Source organism: Megalops cyprinoides, chromosome 20, assembly GCF_013368585.1.
Source record: "Megalops cyprinoides isolate fMegCyp1 chromosome 20, fMegCyp1.pri, whole genome shotgun sequence".
NCBI lineage: Eukaryota > Metazoa > Chordata > Actinopteri > Elopiformes > Megalopidae > Megalops > Megalops cyprinoides.
The window spans coordinates 24,355,001-24,378,813 of NC_050602.1; the positions used below are offsets into that span (position 1 = coordinate 24,355,001).

The 23,813-nt window shown below is 47.2% G+C and overlaps 2 protein-coding genes across 2 annotated transcripts in view; one reads left to right on the forward strand and one right to left on the reverse strand.

Annotated features, from left to right (window-relative positions):
- Positions 1-15,173, forward strand: part of dipk1aa (divergent protein kinase domain 1Aa) — a 27,882-nt gene extending 12,709 nt beyond the window's left edge. Inside the window, exons 3-6 of the mRNA XM_036554369.1 lie at positions 10,595-10,729; positions 12,252-12,359; positions 12,453-12,629; positions 13,551-15,173. Coding sequence (XP_036410262.1) covers positions 10,595-10,729; positions 12,252-12,359; positions 12,453-12,629; positions 13,551-14,363 — 1,233 coding nt within the window. The 3' untranslated portion in view covers positions 14,364-15,173. The remainder of the gene's footprint in view (positions 1-10,594; positions 10,730-12,251; positions 12,360-12,452; positions 12,630-13,550) is intronic.
- A 1,737-nt stretch (positions 15,174-16,910) lies between these two features.
- Positions 16,911-22,615, reverse strand: rpl5a (ribosomal protein L5a). Its single transcript, XM_036554569.1, has 8 exons — positions 22,532-22,615; positions 21,850-21,919; positions 21,497-21,612; positions 20,966-21,100; positions 20,212-20,414; positions 19,583-19,760; positions 18,802-18,890; positions 16,911-17,079 (listed from the first exon to the last, which is right to left on the reverse strand). The coding sequence occupies exons 1-8, from the start codon at positions 22,532-22,534 to the stop codon at positions 16,977-16,979; spliced, it is 897 nt and encodes a 298-aa protein (XP_036410462.1). The 5' UTR covers positions 22,535-22,615; the 3' UTR covers positions 16,911-16,976.
- Between the last annotated feature and the right edge of the window lie 1,198 nt (positions 22,616-23,813).

Sequence of the window (23,813 nt, forward strand, 5' to 3'; positions counted from 1 at the left end):
CTTCTACTTTAGCAATCAGGGAAATTTAAAAGTAAAAATGTTTAAAAACTGTCATATAGAAGCAGTCTCCTTTGATCTGTAGTGAAATGAGATTTATCTGATGGTTACAATTTTAGTCTGTCTTTTATTGTATACTTAAAATAAACTGAAGCATGGAGTAATGCTTTGGCTGTGATGTTAGTATAATTGGTGTCTATTTCTGTGTTTTATCTGTTGTTTGAGCTGTCCCTATTTAACTTGTTGCAACACTGTCTGTTCTGAAGGCTGAGAATACCCTACCCTCAGGCTTACTGTCATGTACCACAATGCACTGTGTTCAGAAGTGGGAAATCCCACAAAGCTATAATTAAGTAGTTTCCTCTTTAAGAGGACTGTTTCTGTATGATACAAGGTGTATTTTGTTACGTACCGTGTTACATATTGTTAGGCTATTTTCGTATTGTAAGGAGAAGGGGTACACGAAGGGGCTTCTAATGTTGCCCAACACGAGATTACCTAAAAATGATCAATTTTAGGAGAACAGCACTGTCTGAGAAGAATTAGAGCACCGTGTTCAGTGTTATAAATAAAACGCTTTCAGAAATGAATCTAACATGTTCTCATTTGAAAAAAAGAGAGAAAAATCTTGTAAAAATATTTTTGTTTGCTTTTAAGAGAATTCCTTTTTTTGTAGCGTACTTCCTGTTGGAGATCACTCCGCCTCGCCGCCTGTAATGAAATGTAATAGAGGAAGGCCGCAGTCAATAGCCCCATTAGCCACAAGCACTAGTGTTCCGCGCCCCCCCCCCCCCCCCCCCCCCCCCGCAGCCGCAAGCAGCCGTGGAAACAGCAACGCTAAAAAGGCAGCCTCATTGATATTAAAGCCTCGCTGTATTGACCCGTAAAGCCAGTCACATATTTGTTTTCTTTCAGGAGTTCCCCGCTTAATTACTCGGCGGTGGATACATTTTACATCCCCCCTGCTCGAGAATCAATGTTGACAATTCTGTCTTAATGATCGCTGCCTCGTACCGCTCTTCATCCCCGCTTCCTCGCCGCTTCCTCGCCGCCTGTGTGAGTGGGGTTAAAGACTTTTGTGATGAAGTGAGTTAAGCAGCCGTCCTCGCCTCGGGCCTAAAAACTCAATTTGCCTCTCTCCGCCCCGTATCAAAACGGCATGCAAATCGACATCCTCGATATTCCCAGCACAGTATAAAGGTCACAGTGACATTTAGAGTTCTCTCCCGGTTCGGCTCCTTTCTACATGCGTTTGAATATGAATAGATTCGGGAGATAGACACACGCCTCAGTGCAGAGTCTGGACTGGGAGTTATGTAGTAGGATTTACTGTTCCAGGTCTGACCTCTACAGACCAGCTTCTTCTTCTTCTTCCTTTTGAAACTTCCCTCTGGCTCTGCTGTGAGTTACCTGTGGAGATGTGAGCTCGGATTAGAGATGACCGCAAGCTCGAGTCAAATGAAACAACTCTGGCATGCGACGCCGAGCTGTCCGAGCACCTTTCCCTGCGCAGAGGCATCTGAAGGAATAACTTAGTTTTTCCCTGCTTTCCCATAAGCCCTTGCAGTGTTCAGCTGAGTCCTGCGATCAAACTGGCTTCCTCTAATAGCTTTTCCTCCAGACAGCTGTCCCAGAACCGAACCCAGGGGAGATTCCGGCACAGCGGCTGTTCTATAGTTGTCACAATGTCATCTCAGAGGTTAATTCTGTTCATCAGCGGCAGGCGACATGCGCTCTAGGTTTTAGTTTTGCATAAGTTCAAAGCGCCAGAACCCCAGTTTTCGCTGCAGGCGGGAAAACAAACGACGGCTTATCCGGCTCGCAAACGCTAAGCTAAGGCTTCGTTAATTGTGATTCCGAGCAGCGTGCGGTGTAATGGAGCAGAAGCGAGGTTCCGTTTCTCGCCTTCGTGTGTGAATGCCCTTCTGGACAGCACAGCCCGTGGTCTCTGAAGCAGGAAAAACACTTAGCGGCGGTTGCTTGCGTGCAACAACATTGATAAAAATAATCCATCCACTTAACCTGTGGCATTGCCACAGCCCCCGAGAGCGTAATATCCAGCATAACATTCAGCACCATCTTGAGTGTTTACTGTTGAAGCCACGTCGGCAGGGTTGGTTTTCTCACTCAAACATTCTGACACCGTGTGCGACGTGTTACCACAACAATGTCTCATGGTGAGAGTGCCGGACGGACGTCCCTTGCGAACCTCTGTCAGTGTGTCCCGGGGAGAGGGGAAGTGCTGGTGCAGACACGGGCTGTTGGGAAGAGTAATGGACTCTCCAGCCGGCAGGGTTTGTGTGTGTTTACGGCGCGCCCGGCAGCGCATGTCAGAGTGAGCTCAACCTCGTGCTCTCAGGGCTGTGGGGATTTATGAGCTGATCCGCGGCGTCCGAGGTGCTCTGATTGGCCAGGGGATATCGGCCAGGGCTCCTCTCCTTCCCTCTCCCTCTCTCTCTCTCTCTCTCAGCCTCGGTTTGTTTGCAGAGGCTTGTTTGAGCTTCTTCCCCTCTTCCGCCCAGACACAGAGAGGAGTTTGTGCCTGTGCTTTAATGAGGGCGTGTGGGATCCACACAGACGTGCGGGAGGGTGGAGAGGGGGCCTGGTCTCACGGGCCTGGACTCGAGGGCCTGGGTGGCAGTGTAGCGTAGTAGTTAAGGAGCAGGACTCGTAAATGAAAGGTTGCCGGTTCGATTCCTCACTGGGGCACTGCTGCTGTACCCTAGAGCAAGGTAGTCAACCAACAATTGCCTCTGTAAATATCCAGCTGTATAAATGGATAACATTGTAAAAAAAAAAAAAAAAAAAATTGTAACCAATGTAAGTCACTCTGCGCTTCTGTAAGCGCTTCTGCTAAATGACAGTAATGTAATGTAATGCCCGGTCTCAGGTGCCCGGTCTGCCGAGTGAGCTGCTCTCCAGCCTCCCACAGACTGCAGGCAGGATCCAGGGCAGTGCCAGGTCCTGAGCGAGCTGATGGAGTCTGTCTCTGCTCTCTGGGCAGCCCTGTTTCACCACCTGACACTGCGCAGAAGAATAACAGGGATGGGGCCAGAGCTTAGGCAACCAGGGGCTGACAGTTCCAAATTCATGGAATGCATGGCACCAGGATAGAATGCAGTACAAGCAGTGTATTCATGAGGGCAGAAGAATATTACCTGAACACAGATGGTACGTATCTCGTTATCAGTGTCTCCAGTGAACGCTGGAATGTTGTCAAAACTCATAAGTCATGGGTAGTTAACAACAATATCCAGGCAAGTAATTTCATGCCATACCACAGGGTTTTAAATCAGACTTTGTCATCTTGGCTGTTGCCGCACAGGTGAAAGGGACCTTTAAGACTGAGCCTGATTTTAGCACACATCCTCTGTCTTGCAACTCTGAGAGTTCCTCCCTCAAAACTCTGAACTTGGGACCTGCAGAAAGTTAGACCTGCAGGAGACCACTCCTCCTAGACCAGCCAACGCTAAATATTATTACACACAGTAAGTCATTTACTTTATTGGCCACTTTTATAGAACCATCCACAACTCCCACACGTTTTTCCAGCGTTTGCCTTGCAGCTGACGACTGCAAAAGCCTTAAAGTCGACACATGGCGTTTTTAACTCTTTCAGAGCCATCTGGCATTATCGCATGCATTATTTAACTCATAAATGGGACGAAACTCTCCGAGGCCCTCCTCTCAGCTGCTCAGCCGCATCGATCGGCAGAGGAGTCCGGGGAATCATTCCAAAACCTCCACTCTGCGGGTAATAGGGAAGCAAACCTTACAGCGATGGCTTAATTAGATGAATTCAGCCGGGGCCCCGTGTCTGATCCCTCATTAGAGCTGTGTAGCGGTGGTGGTGGTAGGCACTCTTTCGGCCCCTCCGCCTGGACCTGTTTTGGCTCCCTCTGCAGTCGTCTCTTAAGTTATGAGTTTATCGGCGCCGGCACGGGCTGCCGCCTCCGGGGCGTGGAGTATGAGCTCGCCCCGGCGTGCAGTGAATGACAGTGTGTATAGCGTGTTGTGCGTGACTCTGTGTGTGTGTGTGTGTGTGTGTGTGTGTGTGTGTGTGTGTGTGTGTGTGTGTGTGTGTGTGTGTGTGTGTATGTGTGTGTGTGTATGTGTGTATATCAAGGAGCAGATGTCCGGGGCCAGGCGAGGGACCCGCCAGGCGGCACGCATTTCCCCGCTGAGAGAGCGGCGGGATCGGGGCGAGCCTCGGAGCCGACGGGCCGGCGTGGCGCTGACGGGTGATTGATTTACTGTAGAGACTCCGCTGCTGGGTGTGAAGATGCGTGACGGGCCATCAGAGAGCTGTCAGGAACGCTCGAAGCTGCAGACACACACTCCCAGACGGGATCGGCCTGCGTGTTAGACCGGCCTCCTGTTCAGGTGTGTAGCTGAACATCCCGCTGCTTCACTGACGGCGTCAGATTCTTCGGCTCCGACACGACTTCTCCGTGCTAGAATCACCTTAGCGGGACAGCATCGGTCAGCACACCAGTATAGCTGTCAAGCCAGCCCAATTGGCTGATACAGAAGGTGTTTCTAGTGCCGAGGGTATGGTACAGGGCAGTCTTAATGACCTGTGCTTTCTGCCTTTTGAAGTTGTCATGTCCTAAGGTGGTGCTGTGTAGCTAATCCTTGGTCATTGTCAATTTTTGATGTCAGGTTTGCTGACAGCTGACACAGATGCACTGCTGTTGCTTTCGGTTTTATTCAGAGGAATTTTTTCTTGTTTTTTTTAGTGCTTTTCCCACTTTTTTTCACTGTTCGGGGTTGCCAGTTGTACTGCTGTAGGCTCTCGTCTTCACACGCCCCTCTACATTTGCAGGGGAGCACTGATGAGACGAATGCAGTTCACACTGGCGTGCAGCTGTTTCTCACACTACAAATCCCACAGTGAAGTGAGGGCTGATTGGAGGATAGCTGCGTCTTCACTGACATCATCCGAGTGACTTGCAGACTTGCTGGTGAACTGCTAGAGGGCGCCACAGTAGCCTGTGAATGACACAGCTCAGGTTTGAAACGGGTTCTGACCTGTAGCACCCAGCCTACCTGAACTGGGAGAGGAATGAATTTTTACTTTCCCTTGTCATGCTTCTATCAGAAGGAGAGCTTTTGGGACCTTTAATTTAAAGACTCCAGTAAAAATTGTAGTTCAATCTGACATGTTATTTGGATATCTTTATTATATTCAGGTAAATATAGCGATGGATTAATAGCCAACTCATTGTGGGAAAATGTGTACCGTCAGCATGAGGTGCATAGATTACACTTAAGCTGTTTGGAGAAACAAGATTTGGGAGAAAGCTGTTGCTAGAAACATTGTAGTGAGGTGAAGAAGGAGAGAGCTTGGTGCAGGGGAAGGCCAAGAGGGCACCCTGACAACTGGCTGCTGTTGGTAAACAACACCTGCAGTCAATACGCAAATGTTTGAAATACAACACTTTCAGTGAACAAGCGAAAGTTTTCAATGCAACACTTTCAGTGAGTAAGCAAGTGTAAATACAACGCCTACAGTGAACAAGCAAATGTTTCAAACACAGTGAATGAAAAAGTGTTTAAAATACAACGCTCACGGTGAATAAGCAGATGTTTTTTATGCAACACTTACAGTGAATAAGGATATGTTTTAATTATAACACTCACAGTGAATAAGCACCGCTCACATGTTACCAGTGTGCTGGCTCAGAATTCATCAGATGGATACTTACCACTGTCTACAGACCAACATTTATTTGGAAATGGATGAGCATTTTTTTAAGGAACAATTTAAAATACTGAAGAGAAAATAATAAAATAGAACCAAAGCTGCTCTGGAAAACAGCTGCGAGCAGTGATTTTTTAAAGAAGCATTTTTTAAAGCCTTGTTTAACCTGTAGTGTTCTGATTCATCAGCAAGAACCTGCATGCTTAAAAAGGTCTCTGTAGTCTTTAAATTTCATTCATTAATTGGTTGTTCTGAGAGGTGCTGCGGTGCTTGTTCTCACCTCCATTAAAGCTGTCCCTTGTGTGTGGAATGACAGCTTTAGGATAGTCACCCCCCCCCCAACCCCCCCACAGAAAAAGTCTCCCAAGCCTGACGGCTGACTCAGGCCCTCCACTCTCCCCTCCCCGAGTCACAGCAACCCTGCTAGCCAGAGAACAGGAAGGAAGCCGGGACACAGTTAACACAGACACACAGATGCAGACACACTGCACTGTCAGACAGAAAGGGGTTAGCGAGCGCTGCACCAATAAAGAGAGATAGCTCCAGTGAGCCAGAAGCCGAAAGCCGGGACAGTGTGCGGGCTCAGACAGCACGGACGCCGCTCCCTCTCCCTCCGTCTCCCTCCCTCGCTCCCTCCCTCTCCCAGCTGTCAGCTCCGCTCACTGCTCCGGTCTCTCAGCGCTACCTCCAGCTCTTCCCTTCTCGCATTTGTTTTCCCCGTGTCGCCCGTGTTATATTCGGCTGGGGCATACAGGCAGCCCGCACCGCTACGAGAGGGAGCCGCCTGACTGAGCCGCGTTCGCTCTGAAGTGACACAGTAGCCCCACACACACACACACACGCGCACACACACGCACACACACACATCCCCACCCCCCCAGTTCGTACTCTTTTTCAGGCAGAGAAGCAGCCCTGATCCTTATCAGTGTCACTCTTCACAATGCACAATGGACAGCGGAAACGTTATTCTCTTTTCACGCCCCAAAACCCCTCAGCGCCATTCACAATGACCTATTCCTCCTTCTCCTCCACGACAAAAGAACGGCTCCGCAAGTCCCCGTCTTAGATTTCCGATTAGAAATGTCAAGTCGCCGAGGGTTTAACGGGAACCCTCCTCGGTTTCATCGCTTGGTTTTCAGCTTGCGGGGGTGCTTGTTTACAGTTGGCTTTTGATGCCCGGGTCTCGGCGTGACTGATGTCTGTATTGCTCGGCTCTAGTGTCCGCTGTATCGCAGCAAACTCCCGCACACTTCAGAGGAACATTCCCTGTGATATCGTTTGCGCTATAAAACCTGACAGCGGTGCTAGAATAGGATTTTAAAAGGCTGTGGGTAATTACTGCTAATAATGTTCCCCTGAACCAAGTCGCATTTGCTCTTTTTATTATAATGCAAGTTTAATTGCTCTTCCACCAGCCACATGGGTAATGAATGGGTTCGCCACAACGATGGAATATGGTTGTGAAACACAGAAGCCATAATTTGCCTAATGGTCTCCTCCAATGCTTGCTGCTCGTTAATCACTCACATCGCAGCAAACAGTTTTTTGCTGTTATGATGCTAACATAAGTTCCTCTGGATTTTCTTTTTTTCGTACAGGGGGTGTCATGCCGTGGCCCCTTATAACGTTCAGATATCATCTTTAACACAGACTTTTCTGATCTGGGCTTTCGGCTCATGCCTCTCGCATTCTGTTTTATTTATTCCTCTGCAATCTGGGTAATTCGTTGCATATTTCATACGGCAGCTTTTGTTTACAATATTTATTAGCTATTTATATCCAGCTCTACGCTGGGTGCAGGAACCCCACCGGAGTGGCTTTTCTGGGGCGGGAGACATGGGTACGACTTAGTGTTGGCACTGGGTGTCTCACCTAAAGTCATTTAAACCGTTCTGAGTTGCTCTCATCCGGCAGGATTTCAAAGGCAGTGGTCTAGTTTATGACTCACATAAGTAGACAGCTTGCTCTAATCTGCCGTATGTATTTTTAATGACGGTTCCTAGTTATTCATGCACCCGGCATGGATAAATAAGATGAAACTGGCCTTGTTAGTTAGCTGGCTTTTGGCCTCCCCCACTCTTTCCAGTATCGATCTGACTGTTGAATGCAGGATCGCTCTTCATTTGGGTAGAGTGTGGCTTTGAACAGTGAGTCAATCACAGGGGAGGGGTTTGGAACAAAGCTATTGATGCATCAAAGCCAGGAGCTGATATTAATGCTGCCCACAACCACCGCTGGCCTGGGAATAGTCTTATTTTACCCTCACAGCGGGCGTTAGGGCCGTGGAAGTAATGTACGTTTACAAGGCAGTGGAACAGTTTTATAGTGCATTTACTTATCTGCGAAAGAGAAAGATGGAGGTGCAATTATAACGTTACTCCTGTGGTGTTCTCAAAGTTAAATCAGCGGCCAGAAGGACAGGAGAGAAATGAGGTCCTGAAGCAGGATGGTCTTGTGCCAGAGCGTTTTGGTTAATGCCAAGAAGAGAATGGGGTGTTTGTTCAAACGATCCTTTCTTTTGCGTTTCAGGTGTGACAGCAATGGTATCGTTCATTTTAGAACAATCTGTTTCTGTCTCTGTGTTTACTCACCTTTCCTGGGCCTGCTCAGGTCTGGTGATCAGGTGATGTAACCCGCACGATAAAAACACGGCAAGAGATTCCGCATTCCTCGTTTATCAAGAGACCATCATCCTTGTCCCGTGTGTGTGTGTGTGTGTGTGTGTGTGTACACACCCTCTCACAGATCATGATCACTGTAGTGGTATTTCTACAAATATACCCATACTACTGGTCATATTACAGTATCTTTGGCTTTAAAGAGAAGTGGGGACTTGCTCCAGAGAAATGAAGTATCCTCTGAAGTCATTTATGACTGAAACAGTTCAGACTTCCCCTGGCCACAGATTTTTAATGACACATGGTAGAGCAAGGTGGCTTTTCTTAGCGTCCTATTTGGATTCAAACAGCAGGGCCTCCTTTTTCTGAGAAGAAAAAATGTGGCAGTTGTATTGTAGTGATTTGTTTCCTTGTAATTACACCCATATGTAGTTGGAAATGAACCAATGAAAATGTACTATAGCCCTTTATAGCTGTATTTCCTGCATAACGTATCTCCCTGTTCACTCCCTCTTTCCGATTGAGACATCACCGGGCGATTTTAATATATGACCCCTGCCACCGTAGAAATGACCTCTGATTCTGTCTGATTTTGGAAGACTTCATTAAAGGGGTTCATTAGTGATGTCCCTGTGTTGACCCAGCTGTAATGAGCTCTCTCTCGGGCATGGACTGAGCTGACTTCAGTCAGAGCTGCAGATGGTGCTGTGTCACTGGGTATAACTCACACATCTGATTATTCCATCCTCATATAAATGTATATGTATTTATTTACGATCTGAGAAGGAAATACATCATGAAGGGAGCAGGTTGAAATGCAATGACAAGTTCTAAAATCAAGGAAGTTGCACCAATTGTGTGCACACTTTATTCCAAAGCAGAGATGTTCATGAAAACAGTGGCTATTCCGGACTACAGATGAACGCCCTGTGCTGTGGGCTTGTGCGGTAAATGACGCCGGAATGGATTTAAGTCCATTCCTCTCATGCATAGTAGATGGCTACTTTCTGATTTGCATGTTTTTTTTGCATTTGAATCAATCAGACAGTATTTGTCATGCGCACTGCCCTCTCACCTGTCTCCAGCATTCCAAAACTCTGCGTCTGAGCCGGAGACTTTAGCCAGGGCACTGTGTCCAGAGGGAGGGACACAGACGGGGAGAGGTAGAAGGACACTGGCAGGAGCCTCCTTTTGCTAAACCTTGCACCCCGTCTGATTAATCCGTACCTCTTGGTAAAACCCTCTCTGGATTGTAGCAGCTTGTCGTTGAATTGTGTGCAGCCCAAAAATACATCTCTTCTGTGCATTGTACTAGAAATGTGCTCTGCCACTGATGCCCAGCTGGGATAAGCAGGGGAAGGCATGAGTAGTCATTGAAAGTAGATATGAGTTCAAATATTTGATTATTTGAGTACGTGACCATGAGGCTGAACACCCAAGTCAGCGTTCAAGCTTATAAATTAGCAAAAAAAAAAATTGGGGAAAATTGAGTTTTATTCTTTCTCATCATAATTCATGAAAGGTAGGCCGCACAATGTAAGATAATGCTGTCATATTATTAATTTTCCTCTCTGACAGTGTGAGTGAATGCCAATCACCCTGCAGTGAGTCATTATTTATTAAACAGAGAACTGAAAGTTCAAGCAGTCCTGGGGGTTAAAAAAAGTGTGGTTCCTTATATGAATATTCAGTCTTGGGAGCCATTGAAGGGCATATTCCCATATCAAATAATTGTAGCTACTGTGCAAATTTCTAATTAAAAGGCATAACGTTACTATATTAGCTTATTATTTTCTAGGCTGTCTAGTCAGGTGGCACAAATTGTACAAATTAATTTGTGATGGAGGTTGAATAGTGTTATACTCACATTCACTGGTCTGGGAGTGTTAGCCTGGTCTGACACTGTTGCTCATTCAGCTTGAATGGATACACTTCTGTTCTTTTGTGCTGGAAGTTGCTCTGGGTAAGCTTAAAAGACGAATTCCACTGCAGAACAGTACCTCCATGGTTATCTTGTTGTTTCTTCCTTCCAGATAAGATAGGAATGAAGAATTGTTAATTCCTGTGTCACTCGGACAACAGAATTCAGGTTCTTCAGTTGTGGCGGTTTAGCATAAGAATGTGGACAGCCAGCTGAGAAACCCTCCCCATGTCACAGTTCTTCTGAATGACAGAAAGATCATTCCTGAAATGGGCAGAATTCCCCGCTTTGAGTGTAGCTCAGCGCTCTCTCGCCAGCTGCGGCTGACAGCCGAATCTCCCTCCCTGTCGACAGGCTCGCTTCTCCTACCTGCGTGTGAAGTACCTGTTCTTCACCTGGCTGGCGGTGTTCGTCGGCAGCTGGGTGGTGTACGTGCAGTACTCTTCCTACACGGAGCTGTGCCGTGGACACGGGTGCAAGAATGCCATCGTGAGTATACCGTGAACCCCGGACCCTGAACCCTCAACCTTGGGGGATGCAGTCCAGCTGAGAGGGGAAGAGTTTCTGTAGGAATGACCTCAGGTCAGGCAGGTGCGCACACACACACACACACACACACACACACACGCACGCACGCTGTCACGCACTCTCTCACACACACTCACACTCTCACACACCGTCTCTTTCTCACACACACAGTTTCTCTCACAAATACACACACACCCTGTCTATCTCTCTTTCTCTCTCTCACACACACACACACACACACACACACACACTCATCCAGGAGGATCCAGAGACACAGAGGCAGCCTGTCTGAGGGAGCCCATCAGGGGGAAGGGCTGTAGGATATCCTGCTTGCCCATACACTAAGCCATGTGTTTGTTATTCAGAACACACAGCCTTTTTGCCTTATCTGTGTATATATCGCAAATCCTTTCGGTTGCTCTGGACGAGGACGCCATCCTGCTGATAACATTGTGCTAACAGAACCATGAGGCGTGGATTAGGGGGCCGTCGCACCGCGGAGGCCTCTGTGACAGACAGCAGAGCTGCTCGCAAAAGCCTCCTACTATGTCTGCAGAGGGGGTGAAGGGTGTGCCGGCCTCTCCGCCCCGCACGCGCTCCGCCCCGAACGCGCTCCACCCCGAACGCGCTCCCCGCCGCGTTTTCATTAGACCCCGGGGCCCGTTTCGTCTGTGTGGGACAGGCAGAGGAACGGCTTGGTAAATCACACCTCCTCTTCGGGGAACACGTCTCAGCAGAAGGGAGCCGCAGCTGCTGAGTAATCCGTAGATGGTTATCTCCCAAAACGCGTTTCTGCCCCCCTTTGCATCACCTCCCCAGTGGCTGTCGTGCTGATGTCAGCTTAGGCAAATCAAGCAGGTATCAGATGGCCTCTCAGATACAGGGAAACCAGCCTGATAATCACTGCTTTCTGTTTGGCTGAGAGGAAGCGCATCTAATGTGGTGTGGGGACGTAGCGTACCTTTCTAGGTCATAAAAACCACAATGACAAGAAATGGTTAAGTGGACATATAGTGTGCAGCTTAACAGAGCCACCTACTGGTGCACAGATGCAAAGAAATCGCACTGCCATCTCATCTGTCTCATTTATGATATCCATCATGTAAACTGTACACCGATTCCATTTCTCTCACCTTATCTCAGCTTAAAGCACGTATTCAAAATGACCCTCTCAGTCAGGAGTTTTACATGTTTATCTGATTTTAAGATGAGTGATCTGTGATTGCCAGCTCTGTGTTGTGGCCAACTTTTGTGAATGAAAGCTCTGGTGTGCTGTTGTGAGTACTGTCACTGGATGGGTCGTTGTAAAGGCTGAAGTTGAGTGACTGTAACCAGTGCCACTGAGGCTTCCGTGTGGACGTGGCTTGTCAAAAGAATGATAGTGTGTTAGAGGCTGAGTGACTGCCTGTGTGTGGAAAATTGTGGAGATTTCAGTTGTACTCTGGACCTGTGAGGCGGCTAACGCACCCCATCCCCGTACCAGTGTGACAAATACAGGAAGGGGGTGATCGATGGCTCCGCCTGCAGCAGCCTGTGCGACAAGGACACGCTGTACCTGGGGAAGTGTCTGTCCACCAAGCCCAACAACCAGGTCAGGGGCTCGCCAACCGCGCTCCACATCCTCACCTGATTGGCTGCTCCTGTCTCCACAGTCCTGAGTTCATACCGGCGTCCTATGTTTCAGGTGTACACGGGCAGCTGGGGGGATCTGGAGGGGGTCGTCAAGTGCCAAATGGGGGAGGTCCTGCACTACGAGCTGGGGGCGGAGATGGAGCCCAGGAAGGAGGCTGCGCTCTTCGACAAGCCCACCAAAGGCACTTCCGTGGAGAAGTTCAAAGAGATGGTCTTCAGCCAGCTGAAGGTGTGGAGTCTCTGTCTTCCTGCTTCTGTTAAAACAGGGGTGGTTTAACCGTACAGGCGGCACCTGCTTTCATGACATAGTGTGTTCCTGAGAGCCCCATCATAGACCAGGGCCTGAATCCTGGTCTCCTCATAAATACAGTGCCATAAGTTTGGGTTATGCTCCTGAACACAGCCCAGAAATCTATTTTGCCACAAAAATCTTGATAAACAAATATTTTTACAAGATTTGCAACATAATTCCCTATAAGTATTTACACAGTTAAATAAAGTTACATATGAAGTGCAGTATGAATGTTTAGTATTGTGAAATGCACTGTGTGATGGTTAGGAAATGACAGGACAGAGAGAACAGCCAGATGCAAATCACAGCCTTCAGACAGGTGTTAATTAACATGGCGAATTAGGCAGAACTCTCTCAAAGGATAAAATAAATCAATCTCCAGCTTCCCCTCATGAGTTCACTGAATGAGCAGAACAAATTAAAGGCAACACCCCGGGGTAAAAAAAAAAAAATTCCTTGCTGCTGTTTTTTTTTTTTTTGCTGTTGTTTTCAGTCCCCAGCCTGTGCCTCGGTGTAAATCAGCACTGCATACCATGCGACAATAAATGCTGGAATTTTTATAAACGCTGTTAAACAGCGTGTTGTGAAATGGGGGCTGGCCGTATTTACTTTAACAGTTCCTCCCAACATTACATCACAATCTTGCAATCACAAGAGAAAATTGAAGATTACTGATGACACACGTGTTGCTGGTGGCAAAAGTGATTTGATAGTAATGATTGACAGGTGATTGCTGTCAGAGATCTGCTGTTTGGCAGTGATAAATTGTTGAGGATGTTGTAGTTGTAGTGTTGTAGGTCCCATGTGAAACTGAGGCGGGTGTGGAACTGAGACCGTGGCTCTGTGCTTTTTCCCCAGGCGAAGGTCGGGGAGCAGGCCAACCTGCCGGACCTGGTGGCGCTGGTGCTGTCGGTCGCCGACGGCAACAAGGACGGCCACATCTCCCTGCCGGAGGCGAAGTCGGCGTGGGCGCTCCTGCAGCTGAACGAGGTGCTGCTGATGATCATCCTGCAGGACAAGGAGCACACGCCCAGGCTGCTGGGCTTCTGCGGGGACCTGTACGTCACTGAGAGGGTGCAGCACACCTCCCTGTACGGGGTCAGCATCCCCTGGGTCCTGGAGCTGTGGATCCCGTCGGGCCTGAGGCGCGGCATGGACCAGTGGTTCACCCCGTCCTGGCCCCGCAAGGCCAAGATCTCCATCGGCCTGCTGGAGTTCGTGGAGGACGTCTTCCACGGCACCTTCGGCAACTTCCTCATGTGCGACGTGCATGCCGCCAACTTCGGCTACAACGACAAGCACGACCTGAAGATGGTGGACATGCGGCGGATCGTTCCGGAAGCCGCCGTGCGGGAGGCCATGCGCGAGCGCCGCTGCGAGGCTGACGCCGACTGCGTGTACGGCGCCGACTGCCGCACCTCCTGCGACCTCACCAAGCGCCGCTGCACCCCGGAGGTGCTCCAGCCCAACCTGGCCAAGGCCTGCCTGGCGCTCAAGGACTACCTCCTGAGGGGGGCGCCCTCGGAGATCCGCGAGGAGCTGGAGAAGCAGCTCTACTCCTGCATGGCCCTCAAGGGCAACACCGACCAGATGGAGATGGAGCACTCGCTCATCCTGAACAACTTGAAAACTCTGCTGTGGAAGAAGATCTCCTACACAAAGGACTCTTAGTGAAGGCTGCTGGACCGGTACTGTCACCTCCCTCCTCCTCCTCCTCGGGCCTTCAGGAAACAGCGGGGGGGGGGATCCAACATACTGTACAATCGCAATGGGAGAAAAGAAAAAATGCGTCGGCATTATTTTATTTGTTTGTGAATTCGTTTGTGTACCGTGTACATTTACCATTAAGAATTTTATTTCCCACTTTATTTTTTTTTTTAGTTTTTTTAGATTGTGCCATACTAAAAGTGATCTCAACTCCAAGTGGACTTGATTTTGGGGAGCCAGAAAAAAGGGGTGCCTTCAGACATTAGCACATTATAATTCTTCTGCATCCACTACACGAAAATTGGATGTTTTTTCCCACTTCTGAAGGAAGTTTCATTGATTAATTGCAGCGGTTTGGTGCTGCTGTTGCCACATTCATTCGTTAACCTCTTTGCTAATGCAAGTACTATGTTCTTGTAATGTTTACGGTTTTTTAAATTGGAGAACCACTATGTAGTACATTCTGTGCTGAAGGCCATTTGCTGCTGTATGAAAATGAATTGCAACAATCCAGAAATTAAGATGTTTACCGTACAATGTTGAAGTAGCATGATGAATTTGCACATTAAATGATGTACAACACAGCTTGTCTCTCAATGCAGATCCTCCACAATACACAAACTTGTGTATATTCAGGTACATAGCACAACAGAAGCTCGGTCTCACTGTGAAATCAGTCCAGTGAAAAACAACATTCTCACTGCTTCAGAGAGAGGCATGCCAGTACTTGTTTCAATTTTAGGCATAAAACCCGAATTATAATTCATCTCAGAACTCCACCTAATTAATGTTAAACCCACATCCTCTGGGTCAGTATGCTCTCTGCTCAAGGAGAAAATTGGACTCTATTCAGCCTGTTAGAGGCTGAAAGTGCAGATTATTGAATTTTGATTAGGTAGGGATTCAAGACATGGATACATTGTAAGCATATGTGAGAGATGTCAATCAATATGTGTAAATTTTTTTGCACCTGAATACCTGCCTGTAATTTTATACCCTTGTGTCCTCTGGGCTATATATACAACTGATGCAAACATACCCTTGAAAAAATTATTTTATTTGAAAAGTTTTGTATTGGACTGATAGTAATCTTAGGCTTAATTTGACTTATCAGAGTATTCAGTGAAATGTGAAAAGGTCAAGGGTCAAAGGTTAACCCTTTCTGATTTTCCCACAGAAAATTATACATTGTTACTCCACTTTTACTTTTTTATTTGGTTATAATAGATATTTATGTCCCACCTTTATGAAAAAAAAAATGAAAAAAACATGTGATCTGTAGGGCTTGTCTGCCAAACAGCTTCCAAACCAAAGTTGGTCTGTGACGGTTCATGTAACACCCTTAGTTTACTAAGAGCACCGCACTGTCAAACTCTGAAAAAGTCTCACTTCACACCACTGTGGAAGTTCTGGTTGCTCGAGTTGCCTGGTACTGTTCCACTGGGACGGACCATGGGCGTAACAGGGACAAATCTCTTAATATTGCAGCATGCATCTTGTAGTTAACTTCTTCCGCTATTAAGGAATAAAACTAAAAGAAACGAAACCTGTGTTCACAGTAGTGAAGAACCGTACCCATTTCAGCTGTTCATTGTGTGGACTGTATGAGATTGAGTGTCCATATCCCTGCCTCCTTTCTGCTTCCGATGGGGAAACAAAGGTGCAGCCCTCACCACACGCCCACGCTGAAGCCGACCAGTCTGCGCTGTGAACCGCCCCTGCTTTTATTTCCCTTTTACTGCCGTCTCTGTCCATCTTGAAGATCGTTTGTATTAGTCCAGTGCAATTCTGAGCATCAATAGCTCCTAGTCCAAGACAGCTGCAATCCATTAGATTTTCTTGTCTTTCTAGTCTTTTCTAGACTGTCTTTATACCACCCACACCTGAAAACCGAGGCGCTTTGCAGTGGTAAGGGCTTGTGCGGTTTAAGTTATGGTGCACTCCACATACTCACATGGAGACGGCCTCTGAATAACGAACAAGTGGGAAAACACTCAATTTAGCCACAGTTCTGGCCAGGATTTTAAGTGTAATGGCATTTAGTTTCATGCAGGTAAGGAGGGGGGGGGTGGTATTTGCTATTGAGCCTCAAGAGTTATTGAATCATTTTCCATTTTACGCACTACTACAATCAATGCAATGGACACCTGATCAAGAGCAGCTGAACATGAGTTTCCCCACAAACGGATTTCTGAGTGTAAACAGAAAACTTCAAAGCAGGTTTTCTCCACTGTCATAGCTTAAGCATATAAACTAAAGGCTGGCACTCTAACATGCCACCCAGCCCTCCCCGGCCAATGTGCGCGGCCTATTCAATGGGGCACTTTCTTAAGGTCGTACAAAGCATCCGTTTCACACGGCAGCTGGTCCTACCGGGATCTCCACCCCACTCTGCTCCCTGAGACCAGCGCCGGCCACACTGACACAGCCATTACAGCACAAGAATTACACTTCCCTTTAAGCGCAGCAGGTTTCCCCACAAGCAAAGCCAAAGACGGTACACTTTGGGGCCTTTTTTCAATATATTTATTAACACAAAGCATTTTGTTTTTGCGAGGGACAGGACCAGACTCCGCTTTAGCTGTCGTCAGCCTCCTGTTCCTGGGCACGGAGGAAGCTGGCCTTCTTCTGGGCGACGCGGTCTTTCCTCTGGGCCAGAGAGAGCTTGGCACGGTTCCACCTGCAACACAGCGATGCTCTCATTAGCGGATACGAGCGGGGCGATGAGCAGAGGAGCGAGGCAAAGCCGGTGGGGGTCCGGGTGCTTTTCTGACAGGCGGAGCAAGAAGCACCCGACCTGACACTGTGCTCCTTCTGACCACAATGAAGCTGGTGCTAGCTAACAAGGAACTAGGAACTGTGGGTAGGGATCATTGCACCCACTGCCAGGCACAACGAATCAGGTCAAAATGAGTGATCAAATTGCCATATAAATTGCATTATACAGCAAGTTTAAAAAAAAAAAAATCCAAGCAGCAAAAGGCTATTTTTTGAGAAATATTCCTAGTGTTGCTGATTAAAGAATTGAGCACTTTGTTTACCTGACATGCTAGCTCAAATATGCGCTCAGAGCCATTTGTGCCAGAGTTCACCGCTTGCTGTAGCCCTCCGGCTAGGATTTGGCTTAGCCGGAAAGGCCAATGTTCTTTTCTCAATGGTGACTCACCACTTCGGACAACGGCAGTGGAAACTCAATTGAACAGCATTTTTATGATCCCAGCAAACTAAGCGCATATTTAAGCTGGTGAACTTTTGGACAGAAAGATTTGTACTTTACACTGCTAGAAACGAAAGAGCAGCCATTTCACATTGTGCTTTCAAGTACTGTTTACTGCCCTTGATAGGCACGCCTTTAAAAGGAACTGGCCAATCAGACTGGCCAGCTTTGCTGGGCCCTGCGAGAGCCGGTGCCATTGACAGGCACCGCGACAGAAACAGCAGGGGGATCCCCGCCAGCTTTCTGGTTTACAGCCTATGATTAAATCTCCGTCTCACGTTCCAAACGCAGAGAGGCCCACGTCGACAAGATAAACATGCTTACACACACCGAGCGCACCAGAACCCAGTCAACAGGAGTTCAGCTGCGGGTCAGTCATTAACAGAACGCCACATTTAATTTTGTCTGACGGTTAAAGCAATTTCGGGCCATTGCCCGCGTCTCCGTTCATTCCCTTATGTTTATTTCAGTGTTAGCACCTCATTTTAATTACTGAGTGTCTGCCGCAGCGTGATGAATGACTGCATTCGGAAGGCCATCAGGCTGTGTGTGAAACGCAGCTGAGGTTTCCCTAATTGCGGAGCGCTGCTCGAACCCGCGGCGCGGAACGCCTGACTGCAGCCGCACAGTCACAGCGAGCGCTCAGCGGGGACTTGGTGCTGATGAGATCGCAGCGCTGAAACCGGCAGCACTGAACTCCTCGATCAGGCTCATCTGGTTGCCTGTCTCTGACTGAGGCTGACAAACCACTGCAATACGCACATCTGCTTAAATAAGACCTTCTGTTACAGGAAGCTGTCTAACTGCCTTCCTCCAATCATCAGTTACAACACACAGGCTTGAAGAAAGATTTGGTAACATACAGTATATACACACACATACATATACATGAGACATCAAATCATTTCGGAGTCCAGCTGAAAGTGATGAAATGCATAAACAATGTCCAAGGTCAATTAAGGACCAGAATCTTAACACTGCAAATCAAAACAATTTCAGACGCAACGTGATTTGCAATTTGTTCCAAGTCCACATAATCATAAAGCATTATGATGGGAGATCAGCGGAAAGCTAGCGGTTTGATTTAATTCCAGCCCACATCCAATAACTTCTCTTTCAGTAAAGACGCAGGAGGACAGCTAGCGGGAGACACACATCTGAATCCGCGCTTTCAGGGAAACCTACCTCTTCTTTTTGACTTCTTTCTTGGGCTTCTTTTCGTGGACTGGGTTTTCACGGATGGCGGCGTGGGCTTTTTTGTACATTTCCTCCACCTGTGGGAAAGACATTCAGCCATGCTTTACCCTCCGAACGTTCACACGGCTCAGACAACAAAGAACAGAAGGCGGACAGTTTCACTTTTTGAATGCTTCCTTTAAATGATCACACTTATTCTCTACTCATTACCCAAACAGGCACTAAACATAGTTTTAAAAAACACGCATCAGCATCTGTTTGAAAAGCTGCATTAGTACATGACAGTAATGCAAGTCAGATGCTTATTACTTTGCTGAGGTCCAGCTCATAAATATAAAACACACCTTTAAAACCTGAAGAAGCAGCACTGATATCTGTATGTTGTAAATACACTAGCAAACTGACATGCCTGAAGGATGCAGGAAGCTGAATAAACTATCCAACGGTCCCTATAACGACTTAAACGTAGCCCAGGACAGCGCCCAGAGCCCACAGGGTGGCGCCGGTGCGGTTTCAGCACCCTACACGAACCACACTGCTCTCAGCCCCGTCTTGAAACAGGATTACATCATCCGTGCAAACGTAGGACCAACTACAGTTTGCTCAATCCCAAAGACATCATCACCGAGCAGCTGTACGTTCGAGGGATTTACGAGCTCCTCCTTTAATGACGTGCTGTTAAACCAACACCCGGTGCGCTCAGGCAAGACTCATACAGAAACGGTAACACTTATTCACATCAGCAGGGGAGAGCTAGAGCGCCCCCTACCGTGTCAGGGGTGACGCCGTTCTTGATGAAGCGGGAGAACTGCTTTTTGTAGGCCTCCTCGTCCTCCTCCATCAGGTAGCTCATGTACTCCGACACGTTCACGCCCATGATGTGCTTTCGGTGGACCTCCGCGTTGAACTCTTTGCTTTCGGGGTCGTAACCCGGGAAACGCTTAGTGCTGGGAAATCGGAGATGATGAATGTCACTCAGGGGAATGCTGACCTGTGGATTCCTGCTTCCCTGCATAAATGCTAACAATCCTCCCTCTCTGTCACCACTGAACACATCCCAATGGCTTTAAAATTGTTCACAGACAGGAAAATAACTGTACATCCTACATCACCATTTCATGTGAATTAGCTGTACTGTAATCCACATTTACAAAATCTGGCTCAGGAAATCACTGCAATCTGGAAGAAATTACTACATTTTACTGGCCACCTCCTAAGGCATTCCTAGAAAAACTGCACTGCTTTTGAAGTTTAATAACATTTCCCTGTAAATAAACTCCATTGTAAAAGTACTCAAAACTTGGATAAAAGCGTCTGCTAAATGAATGCAATAACGTCATGTAACATATACCCACACATGCAGATGTATATATCCAGGTCTCTAAATCTGTGTTTTACCTGTGAGGAATGGAGAGGCCTCCGTCCACCGCACCCTTGAGAGCCCCGAACACTTTGTTGCCCGTCGTGGTTCTGGCGAGCCCTGCATCCAGGTAGCACGTAAACGCGCCTGGCTGGTCGTCGATGCTCTCCACGTTGAACTCGTCCCCCGTCACCTCCACCTGGCCCTCGTACACCTTGTCGAGGCCAAACTTGTTCAGCAGCTGTGGGGAGACGGCGAGCCAGAGAAACCTTCCAGTGAGAGACGAACACGAAGAAAGCCATCGCTAACAGGCCACAATGCAGAGTCTGGCCTCCTATACAGAGCCAATCAGCAGTGCTCATGCAAGCAGGAGTCAGGACTGGATGCAGGCTACAACTTCACTGGACGTGACATACACACTCCAGTACTGCTGGACATTTCTATTCACATCTCCCAGCTTTGAACTCACTGGACACTGACAAATTCCATTTTAACCATTCAAGCAGGAAATCCAGCTGTTCAAATCAACACGGCATGCTCTACAATCTACCAACACACGATTCAGGTGAGTAAACCGGAGCAAAACATCATTCCTCGAAGGCTCCGATTTGGGGAACAGACTTGCACAGCAAGTGATTAGCGAGCAAACTCAGGAAATGGTGATGAGGCATCCAATCCGTAAGAGGAGGGGAAAAATAAAAAGACAAAATGCGGGTGTCAGCTGTGCCGTGTTGAGCGGAGGTCCGGCGGGGAGCAGGTGGCCGGGTTTCGGCAGGAGGGGCGGGCCGTTACCCTGCGGGCGAGCAGCAGTCCAGTGCAGTAGGCTGCAGCGTAGTTCGTCAGCCCCACGGAGACGCCGTACTTGGGCAGCTCGTGGGAGTAGGCGGCACAGACGATCACGTCCCCCTCGATCTTGGCGTAGGCGATCTGAAACGAGGCCAGAGGCATAATTAGAGATTCTCAGCCACCTCTGCCTCGCACCATTCGACCCCAGCGCCGATTTCTCCGCACCTCCCTGCTCTGGCCCCGACTCCAGCTTTTCTGTTCCTACACTACAGCCCTGAGCAGTGAGGACAGCGGGATAAAACAACCCCAGAAACCCACAGCGCAGCAAATGCAAGACAAATCATGGGTTTCAGACACTGGTATCTAGTGACTGTATGATACACGGTTGTGTATGCACAAAGCTTTCCCTTAGTTTCTAAGCTTTCTAGTTTCGTTATAAGTCAGCTTGGGGTGGTGATTGAATGATGTTAACTCACTTTAAAATGCTTACACATATACACTGCTACAGGAAGACGTTCCCAAAAGAGATCTGTTCACCTGGCAGATGATGTCCCTGTTGGAGAACCTCACGATCATCCTGTACTTGGGGGTGTTGTACTTGTTCTTGTCTTGGATGACCAGGCGTTTGCGGGCAAAGTAGTCCGTCTTCCCCTCTGAAGATACACGTGTCAATCATCAGGACATAGACCTCCCACCTCAAGCAGAAGCAAAGCTCTACCGCATCTATGAAGCCATCATCAGGTGTGGAATAAAACTACAAAACTTTTTATAAATCGTTGAATAGTAAATATAACAAATGGCTTGTTTTCTGACGACATGTGCCGCCTACATTCTACAGATGTCAGCAATTCATTCAGCCCGCAAACCACAAAACTAACTGAACATTTTACCTCGCCTTCTCCTGAATTTCACCTGGTACCTCTTGAAGTACGCCTTATTCTTCACTACCTTGACGAAACCCTGCAGAAAAAAAAAACATTTAAGAGTATCTCTCACAGATCTGACTGACATCTAGGGCCTGGGTAACTGTGGTGGATATTTATTGAGACAGAGCAAGCTCATGCAAACATAGAGACGATAATATATGGAATAGTTGCGCTCCCACACTGGCAAATCGGTGCCATTACTTTACAGCATCTGGAATCCACTTCTGTGCCAATGCACCAGAGGTTCGAGGCTGTCAACAGGCAGCAAACATGGCGATGGTTTAGCCAGCTAGCTACACCAATTCAATCTCGTTTGCCAGCTAGCCAGCAAGCTAACATGGCACCGGGAAAGTTCGTCGCGGAGAAAAAAAGTATACAAAGTGCGAGTCAAAACAGCAACAAACGAGCAACATATATTCGGAACAACTGTGTTACATCTGTCTTTATGTGTGTCAGATCCCATGCGTGCAAGACGTGCAAGCAACGATTAGGCCACGTTGGAGCGTAACCCGGCGAAAGCCCCAGTCGGACAACATCTAACATCATCCAGTCCTTACACAATTCACATCCAAGCAGGAAAATTCATAGACCATATGACTGATGTCTTATGTATTGTTATTGGTATATATTTCGATGATTTACTGACCATTTTGCAATCTTTCCGACCTCCGTTAGCCTGGAGACTACAGTCTACAAGGCTAAGGCTCTACCTCCGCTGCACTGGGAAAAGAAAGTGCTCACTGCGCATGCTCCATAAATGGCGTCGCCCGCTTAGGCAGTGAAGCTGCTCTGCCCCCTTCTGTTTCGGAGGAAATCAACAAGTAATAATGTAATAGTGTTGATGTGGGTATGTATCATTGAACACATTTCTCCTGATTTTAAGGAAAAATACGTTTTAAATATGTCTTAAAGCACAGAAAGTTTCCTATCATAATTAAATCCTGTTTCATAAAGCAACGGCAGCCATTCGCTGTGGCAAGAGATGCGTCCAATTTGCAACAGAGTTGAAAGCAGTATTTAAATATTTTGATATTACGTTTTGAAGATTGCTTCTCGTGCTCAAAGGGATATTGGCATTACACCTTCAAAAGGATAAAGAAGTAAACTATGGGAGTTTTTGTTATTGCAAATAGGGCCTAATGGCAAATATGTAGAGACATTCTTCCTTTCCCCTCAATAAAGTCAATTGTTTGACTTATTTAATCCTTATTTTACCTTAATGTCTGCTCATTTTCTTAACAGCGAAGCCAATCTCATATGTCAAATATGACTAAGTGCTTGTACCCTTGTGAATTCTTGTATTGCTGATAACCCAAATGCAGATTAATAGAAGTGATTGCCACTAACTGCAAACATGCATCTTCAGCAGACATAAAACTTGGGAATTGCTAAATGTGATTCATATTATTGAAACATATTTTGAAGATGAGTGTTTTAATTTAGTAACTAAACAGATGCTTTTAGGAAAGAGTTTTGTTTGCGAAAGTATTGGTTAAAGGCTCACTTATCTAAAAAACGGCCAGATAAATTGCAATAAATTGTCTTTTTGAAGGGATTTTGAAGGGTTAATCATGCTGTTTCAACAAAATGAAGTTACCATGTTGTTGTATATGAGCATAATTATGCCAGACTAACACTTCTTTAAATTAACTACTGAAAGATAAGCACAACGCACATTAGTGTTCTTTTATCTGACCCTCCCAAGTGTGAAAGACCTTAGAAATTGCTTTTACAATACACCAGCAGAGGGAGTACTTTAACAACCCAAGTCCCAACTTTCTTCATTCAGTGTTGGAACAGGTCAGAAGATTGGCTGGACCACACAGAACATAGGTGAGAACAGTTTTCTCCTCTCTTTTGATTTAAAATGACCTAATCAAATATTAAAGTTTATTAAGTGTTTTGATCTAGATGGTGTCATAATGTCA

Bases quoted from the DNA above. Each gene is read 5' to 3' on its own strand.
- rpl5a (XM_036554569.1), bottom strand. The intron at 20,415-20,965 runs GTAACGGCCCGC...GTCTCCCCACAG, and splicing joins GACTGCTGCTCGCCCGCAGG to CTGCTGAACAAGTTTGGCCT. The intron at 18,891-19,582 runs GTAGGGGGCGCT...TCTTTCCCACAG, and splicing joins ACGGCGTCACCCCTGACACG to GTGGAGGAAATGTACAAAAA.